The following is an 8,794-nucleotide window of genomic DNA, read 5'->3' as shown; positions in this document are numbered from 1 at the left end:
CCGTCTGTTCTGGAACCAGACCTAGACACAAAATAAAGCGCAAGTTTATTCGAGCTCAACACATCCTAAATTGGCTATGGGCCTTTAATGTGACAGGAATATTTATTTCACCTTTGATGCGTCTGATGTTAAGATTAATTTTTTAAGCGTGCACACTGCACAAGCTACGGCATCCGGTCTAGTCAAAATATTCTAAATAAATCTTAAGTCTGTGTGTGTGTATTTATGTGTGAGAGAGACAGAGAAACAGACAGAGACAGAGAGACAGACCGACAGAGAGACTGAGTGAGAGACAAGGGGGTATTTTGCTTTATTCAAATTGATAGTCTTACGTCGCCCTTTTAATTGTTCCGAAGATTTTCCGCAATCCCAAAATCATCCAAGCTATGCAATAGCATGCAGGATTCCACAACAATCAAGTTCATCCAGAAGTTTACTGGAAGTATGGTATGTGTATGTTTGAGTATATTTGGGGGAGGGGGGCGGGGAGTCGCTAAACGTTCCCTTTAAATCCGCTGCGCGTAATTGTTTACACAGCCTATGTCAAATATGTAGGGTATATGATAATATAAAACTATAACATTAAAACAGTATACAGCCTCTGATGATCATGTTAGTAAATAATACAGATAGAAAGGCTACCTTAATAGTAGTCTCAGGTAGATTCAGTGCTGCAGCCAGTTCGCATCTTCTTGGCCTCGAGACATAATTTTCCCTGTAAAATTCTTTCTCCAGTCGTCCTATTTGTTCTCTGGTGAAAGCAGTCCGATATCTTCTGACTTGATCCGCATTAGAACTGTTTGGGCCTCCCATAGAATTACCGTTAAGGTTGGAAAGCGAAGATGAACTTGTATTGGACCCTCCAGACATATTGTCAGAAAACCCTAAAACAGAACCATGCAAGTTATTCGATAGAACATAAGTCAATTCAAATTGACACATTATCAGGATTATAGAATTATAGTAATACAGCCTAATGGAAACGTTACTGGCAACAAAAGACAAAAATAAAAACGTTTGCCTCCTTACAGAAAATAAATAAAACTAAGTTAGGTATTTCCAAAATTGCATGTATAAACTGATTTAATTTTAAACCCCTTCTAATGTTTTTACGAAGCCATTTATCATAGTCTTTTATGCCATTATTAGAATTAGCTTAGCCTATCGCAATAATAAGTAGTTTTGCTGTTTCTAGATCTATAGGCTACTCAGTTAAAATATTATGGAATATGAAAAAACGTTTAGCCTATAGGCTATTTTAAAATAAAACGCTACCTTTGTTATTGTTTTCCTTGTGTTGGCTCGGGGAGCGATGCGATGGACATCCCACCTCCACATCACTGTTGATGTCGGAATCTTGAGAAACTTCTGGATATAAGCTAATTTTCTTACGGCTTTCTGAGGATGAAATCTCCGCTGAAGACGTATTTTCGCTGTTATGATGGTTACCGAAGAGACTGTCGATTTCGAACTTGCCTTTGGTTGGAATATCCCCGAGACTTCCATGAAGAGAAGCGGAAGTTATTCTCGGGCTTAGTCGACCACTGTGCTGAGAATTTTCAAGGGCCTCCAATACCGAATTTCCAGATTCTGAGAGTCTTTTGCCAGAAACTGGGCTGTGCAGACCCCTTTCCATCAGAATCATCTCTTTTCTTATCCTGTCCATCATTAAGTCTTAAAGCAAAAAATGAAAAATTCCCAGGGATAGTGCTCCGATGACTGTGGCGGAGCTAATCCGCAGTCAACTCAGCAACTGTCTTTAAATAATAAAACACCTTTTATGTGCGAGACGCAGAAATATAAGATGCCAACGCGAGCAACGAATGGCTGCTCAAAATGACCCGTGCATCCTTTCTATCCCAAAATGTCATTCATCAAAAAGTGGTTGCTGCTCGTCGTTAAGGTGTGCGCGTGACGCTGCTCGAATGATCATTTATTGTAACAGGTTTATAAGCAAATAAATACGAGAGGGCTGTCAGTTGATGATGGAGGCGGCCTTCGGTCAGACAAATATATCCAAGTGAAGAGGAAGAGGAGAAGTGAAGAGTGGAGTGCTGGTCCCTCGGTTGATCTGATTCTGCTTTAGATTGCTCTTGGGTTTGGCCTCTGGGGTGAAATTGACAGTCTGATTAATAAAATGAGCGCGGCAACATTTCCCTCTTCATTTAGGAATATCATTATGCTTTGATTCTCTATTGTTTGTCCCTTCTGTTGTTTCTGCCCCTCACCCATCTTCTCTTTCTCCTCTTTTCATTCTTCCTCGATTATGTTATTGCTGCTTTTTCGTGAAACACTGAAATTATATCACAATAGGTCTGACCTTGGTTGAAATGGAATTTTCAATGTAGCATACTACAGTCTTAATTAAGAATGCTTTTCAACAGTTTTATGTAAAAAAAAAAGCCTAATAATAATGTTTTCGTTTAAATTATACGTTAGTGCCATGCAGCATTTTTTGTCTCTTCCTTCAGCCTATCTTGCAATACAATTTTACAGCCTATTTCAACCATAGCCTACGAAATTAGAGATGTTAGTCATTTATACCACTGTTATTTGAGCGTTTCATCTATTAAATGTGGTCAACGAATAAAAAGGCACAATGAACTGTTTTCAACATTCTATAATTTCACAGCGTTTGTTGATAGCTACTTGCTTATACCTATTTATCTAGCCATTATCACTTTCCAAAGTAAAACATGTGGATTTTATTTGCATGCGGGTGTGTGATATTTAAGCAGCTATTGTTGCACCTGCATTGTCTTGTTGTTAATATGAAATTGAAATTATTTAACTTTAATCTCTTAATGATCATTGCCAGCTGCAGGCACTGTTTATCTATCGGCAATACATTGTTTAAAAATAGGCCCAAGATCAGGCGCTGTCCTGGGTTCTGAGACTGAATGGTTCGTAATGGCGAGGTTAACTGGGAATGTGCAACGCTATGTGGGTATTGATAGTGGAGTTTAGCAGAGGGGCCCGGAAGTGCTGTCTAGTGCGTTCTCTGGCGCCCCCCTCAGTTTACATAAAGTATTACATAAGTTACGTGATGTCTGTTTTGTTTCCTGCCCCTCAGTCCGTAGATTAATTCTCCTTTTAAAAAACAACGGATTTCTTTGGACTGTAATTTAGAATTGACTATGAAGAATGTGTAGGCCTACAAAATTACCAAAAATGTAGCGACTTTAATGCACACTTGGATTAGCTTTCTGATACAGTATTGTGTATCCCACCCCGAAAACGTTATGCTATAGATAGCCTAATTATAAAGCTGCTGGATGTTTCCTACGACAATTCTATTTTTAAGTAGATCGTCATAATTTTCCATTTATATTAGACTTGCCTTGTAGAATTTTCCAACATAGGTTTAGGCCTAGCCTGTTTCGTTTCAATAACCGATTTTGACTTACATGAACATGATTCTGATGTCAATCAATTAAGGTTTGTGACATCTAAAAGTGAAGCGTTATTGGAAGTTTCGCCGAAAGAATATAATTTGACGTAGCCCTATGCTGTGACGTTTTGGAAAAGCTCATTCGAATCAGAAATAAAAGGTGAAACCTATCCATGGTGGAAAAGCCTGTATAGCATTATCACCTCATCATGGCGCCAGTAGCCTTGGCTATAGAATACAACTTTAGGTTGTATAATAATCAAGAGATGTAGCCTACAAATGACATAACCTATTTTATTGATATTTCATGCGTTAACATGCTGACGTCCCTTAATTTTATTTAACACAAATATTTTCCTCTGAAATGAATACATGTTACAAAACTTACTAATAGATGAGAATTAGATGCACAATTAATTTTTCCACTTAGACCTGTCCCAAACATTGATCCCAACGAACTTTTCTATGAAATAGCATCAACTGCGTAAACACATATATCATCATCATCTTCGTCATACATGTAGCCTATGTTTATTATGCTTTTCCACGTGCATTCATGCTACACGTAGGCTACAGGTCTTTTCGTGGCCGACTACAGCTTGTTAGTTTTCTGTCTCCATGATGAGCAGTACCTACTGATAAGACGGTTGTCTTAACATTCCGTCACTTTGCTGCAGTCAAACAAGAGTAGACAAATACGAATAGATTATATAAAAAGTAGTAAGTAAAATTGATTTTTGTAAACTGTTCCTATGCGTCTGCCCCAATCGTCTTGTAAATATATCCAGAAACCTTTTTTTGCGGTCAGAGGTTTCTTCGAAAAATTCTCTTACATTCTCTTTTCGAATGTAAACTGAGAGAGCCATCTAGTGGCGATTATCCACCTTTGCGGGCAACATGCTACCAACTGAATTGGGGCATCCATGTTTGAAAACAATTTGAATGGTGACAGTGCCTCAATACGACACAGGAAAACACAACCTTGAATATAACGCATTTTTTTCCAAAACGTCACGGTTTACACGGTAAAAACGGATTAATTCCACCAAAGAACAGAATAATAAAACAAACCACCAGAATGAAATCAAAACTATAGAAGTGCAAATCACCCATACGTCCATGATTGTTTTTGGAAGGTTTAACAAGTGTTTCAAAACGTTTAATCTGGATAACCTTAAATAACACTTTGTGATTCTGCGAGGTGTTGGCTATAACGTCATATATACAGACCGGTATACTGTCAACCTTGAGGCCTATGTCCTAGATTAGACTATTGGCTTTTATTTGTTATATGTTAGTGACGAGTTATTGTTCTTTCATCATTTTACACAAATTGCAGGTTGAACACTCCAACCTTCAACCTGGCCTCAAAACTCCTCTTCAAACTTTACCTCGACTAACTTCTGTTTGTGTGCGTACTAAGCGAAAGTAACACTTATATCAGTTAATTTGCCTACTTATTATGATAGGCCTGCGAATTTGTATCTTCTCTGCACGTTGTATTTCAGATCATATTCAACAAACTCCAGCCAGCAGTAAATATAGTGTTCAATGTTGCACTTGGCCTATATATCGTGTTTTTTTCTGCACTTTTTGCTACCGAAATTGAGATGCCTTTAATCCTTTGCAGTTAAGTAATTGAGATTAACACTGTAATTGTATTTTTGTTCAGCATGCACTACTTTACTACCTACTATTTAAGTTATTTAGATGTGTTGCTGTTTTTTGTTGCTCTGTTCTTTGTGTGCACAGTTGGCCTACCTGATCGCTGAAATGTTTGCTTTGCCATGTGGCTTGTAGGCCTAAATACAAACCTGTTCATTGACATCGTTATATACTTCTTATTCTTAATCTTCTGCCGAGCCTACTTTCCAAATGAACTAGTATGTGTACGTCGCTTTGGACAAAAGCTCTGCTACATGCATAAAATGAATCCCATAAATGACAGCGTCTTGCGAGTTGAATGGGTTTTCTTTTCAGTGCACCAAAGTGGGTTTGTTTATGTGGTAGGCAACAGTTGTCTGTCCTGCCGGTGTAGGAAGTTGGCATGCAGAAGACTCAAATTCAGTCCAATAATGTATCCTTGTTAGTTTAGATACAATTCGTATCTACTGCTCACATAGGAACTACCCAGCTAACAAAATTACGTTCCAGGACATGACGTCAATGCCATTTTAGACAATATAAAGTCGTGATAACGTACCTGTGGTGTCAACTCACAAAAGTTAGTGAGCAAATAATGATGAAAAAAGATGCAACTTTGGAAAGTTAATATGAGAGATAAATAAGCACAAGTAAGTTTATTCAGGACGTAGCATTATGGTGGCCTCTGAATGTCCTAAGGACGTTATTTAGGAGAATTATAAACCTTGCCTGGACATACACGATTAGATACCCAATTGGTACTGTAAATAACGTTATGAGGATGACCTAATATAACATTTTCATAAGGTCTTACAGGCGTACTGAAAGTTACAGCCTGTTTAGTACGTTAAAGGTAGGACCCATTAACACGTTATGGAAACTTTTAGTCCAATTAACCTATAATGTCCCGAAAAGGCGATATTCAGTAGGCTACCTCTGTAAGACCTACGTTTCTCGTTAGCTTGGTATAAACACTTCACGCCTTAGTATAGACCTACATGTAGTTTATTCGCATGTAGGCCCTACATGCCCTTACGTCCCATCCACACATTATTATGAACAAAGCTCACAAATGAAAAACAGTTGTTCAAAATATAGATTAATTAAATAGCATCCTTTCAACACTATGGTACTATAAACGTTTATTAATAAAGATTTGGCTACAACAATAAGTTTCACGAAATTATGAGGCAGGTTGTGTACGATAATCTAACTTTCTCCCCGGCTTGTCTCGGTCATTAGCCATAGGCCTATAGATTATATTTGCATGTCACGTGAAAAAACTGGCCAACCACATTTTCATTGTCACTTCTGTAATCTGTCAAGCAAAAATAAAACCATTTGGCTTCAGTGTGGGTTTGCTGTCGTAGCATGCAAGGCAACATATTGTGTTTCGTGTGTTTTCGATCTAGGAGGACTATTTGAAATTGTAATCAAAAGGATTTAAAATTTTGACCATTAAGTGAAAATGGAGGGCTTGGGCGATTATATTCATTGCAGTTATCATCCCTATACACTCGAACGACCTGCGGCAGTATTTAAAGATAACAAACTAAGCGCTCATTGGACAGAATCTTGTAAATCTTATACAATACTCTCCACAGCATCAAGACATGCACCTCCACCATTTGACTGTGGGTTTGGGAGAAGTTACTTTGGTTGCACACTCCCAGACAGTCATGCATTTCAGCAAGGTGCACTGACGTCCTCTACGTCGGTTTCTGGAGACTCTGTAAAACAAAATATGCCCTTTTCAGGACTCATTAGTCACAACTTACACTGCAGTGCAATAACGTCAAGGATCAAAGACTTACGGGTTTATGAAGGCTACACGGACTCTTATTCCAGGAGCCCTCGGTATGTAGACATACCTGTTGTTGGCAGGGATCCGATGCATGATATTTTACCCATGGAAGATCCGATGCCCCGGGACTGGCCTGTTTGTAGCAACTCAGTGTATCATTATAGGGACCAGTCCCAGAGCTCACATTTGTGCATCCCATCGATCCCAGGTATAATGCTTCAGTTGTTGAATGTTAACATGATGCTTTCCTCTGGCGAAAAGGACATTTGTGTGAAGCGTCATGTTGCCCGGTTGGAGAAGAAATCCAGTATAATTGGTCATCTGGAAAAATAGATCCGGTGTATAGTTGATAATCCGATCGATTTTTTGATAGGCTACTCAAGCGTAATACTACTAGATAGCCTATAGGTTACTTATACGTTGGTCTCCATATTTTTTGTGCATAATCACATCATATAAAGTGAAATAAAGTTGTACTCCTCTTAACTCATTTTCCTCCCAACGCCTCTTGTTTATCTGCACGTCTGTAGAGGAAGCAGTAACGAAGCAGCCAGATGTCAGGACTTTTTACCGACGTGGAAGAAAGAAACGGGTGCCCTACACAAAGCCACAGCTCAAGGAACTTGAACGAGAGTATACCATTAGCAAGTTTATTACCAAGGACAAGAGGCGACGTATAGCTTTCTCCACCAGTCTGTCCGAGCGACAAGTAACTATATGGTTTCAAAATCGCCGCGTCAAAGATAAGAAGGTCTCATATTAAAGGTGACGAAACTTGTTCTTGAAATGTACCAAGGGTTATGTTGAAAACTGAAAGCTCTCAGGTAGCTTTCTATACCCGTTTTCTTGTAAATCGTTCTGTTGTTTTTCTTTTCTTAAATGTAATCAGACAAGCTGCTGTTTTTTTAAGTGTGCCAAGTCAGAGTAACATATGTTATATAGCTATATGTCTATGTGTTGAAATGTAGAAATGTTGTCAGTTGTAAGACTAACGTTAATGATTGTTTTGGTTGTGGATATTCCGCGGGTAGGAAAGAGCACATAGGTCTAGCTTGATCAGTGAATTCCCCATCAAGCTATAGGCTTATATTCTGAACTTAAAAACATATTTGTAAGTTGATTTTCAAGTCTATATGTATCCACAGGTTGTTTTCAGAAAGTATGACTCGAGTGTTATATATTCTTATGACAGTACTCTTGTAATGTGTATTCATTAAGTTTTGCACTGCACTCTTTGAATGTGCATTGCGTTGGTTTCATTGCCAGAGACTGAGATATTGTTATGTTATGCCATGCAGAATTATTCAAATAAAATCCACATGAATAATTATTGTCATCCACTTTGTGACAGTGTTTTTCATTGTTGGTTGTGAGAGTATTTCCATTTCAAACACAGGATGCCGGGGCAATATGCGCGCCCCCAACTGTAGTTCACATAAACTTATTTGATTGCAAAATCCTTTGCTGCTTCCAAGACGCACAAAAACATTTGTTTTTATAGTTTTATCATGAATGCCTTCTCAAGAAAAATAGCAAATCATGACGCAGTTCAGTCGTAGAAAAGGCAGAAAATTGGTCCCATTTCAGGAGTCTACGACTTAAAACCACCCATTGTTCTGCTAAATAATCATTTAGCAATATAACACATGCTAGTCATCGGAAGTAATATAATTACTTTATTTTCTTACACATGATTGGCTTACATTTGGCCTATTTTGTCTTATACTCAGGCTCTTCATGAGATTGGCCCACCCATTATAACATTTCTATGGGCTTGTTTCGCCATCTGCTGGACTCAACACGCAACAACTCTGTCTGTTAACTTTCTGTTGAACATTTTAAATTAATTTATTAGTAGTAACATTTCAGTAAAATAATGTGGCATCATAACTTGTTGTCACGCAATGGATGTTATGACGTAAAGGCTGCAGCTTTATTAATTTAAACCGATAGGC

At 38.2% G+C, this 8,794-nt stretch overlaps 2 protein-coding genes across 2 annotated transcripts in view; one reads left to right on the top strand and one right to left on the bottom strand.

The window, feature by feature from the left end:
- The window catches only part of evx2 (even-skipped homeobox 2), a 4,251-nt gene extending 2,501 nt beyond the window's left edge, over positions 1 to 1,750 (bottom strand). Inside the window, exons 1-3 of the mRNA XM_084689077.1 lie at positions 1,276 to 1,750; positions 643 to 884; positions 1 to 21 (exon numbers count right to left, since the gene is read on the bottom strand). The exon at positions 1 to 21 is cut by the window's left edge and continues 2,501 nt beyond it. Coding sequence (XP_084545203.1) covers positions 1 to 21; positions 643 to 884; positions 1,276 to 1,669 — 657 coding nt within the window. The 5' untranslated portion in view covers positions 1,670 to 1,750. The remainder of the gene's footprint in view (positions 22 to 642; positions 885 to 1,275) is intronic.
- Positions 1,751 to 6,646: 4,896 nt separating this feature from the next.
- Positions 6,647 to 8,148, top strand: hoxd13a (homeobox D13a). Its single transcript, XM_084689365.1, has 2 exons — positions 6,647 to 7,146; positions 7,370 to 8,148. Exons 1-2 carry the CDS (start codon positions 6,780 to 6,782, stop codon positions 7,600 to 7,602), a joined length of 600 nt encoding a protein of 199 aa, XP_084545491.1. The 5' UTR covers positions 6,647 to 6,779; the 3' UTR covers positions 7,603 to 8,148.
- Positions 8,149 to 8,794: the final 646 nt, after the last annotated feature.

Source organism: Hypomesus nipponensis, chromosome 23 (genome assembly GCF_054491055.1).
Source record: "Hypomesus nipponensis isolate SF chromosome 23, ASM5449105v1, whole genome shotgun sequence".
NCBI lineage: Eukaryota > Metazoa > Chordata > Actinopteri > Osmeriformes > Osmeridae > Hypomesus > Hypomesus nipponensis.
The sequence above is the reverse complement of the archived record's forward strand: the minus strand, read 5'-3'. Positions and strand labels throughout refer to the sequence as shown.

Excerpts from the sequence above, each read along its gene's own strand:
- hoxd13a (XM_084689365.1), top strand. The coding sequence starts at position 6,780 with ATGCCCTTTTCAGGACTCATTAGTCACAACTTACACTGCAGTGCAATA. Across the intron at positions 7,147-7,369 it reads CCGGTTGGAGAAGAAATCCA|AGGAAGCAGTAACGAAGCAG; the intron begins GTATAATTGGTC and ends GCACGTCTGTAG.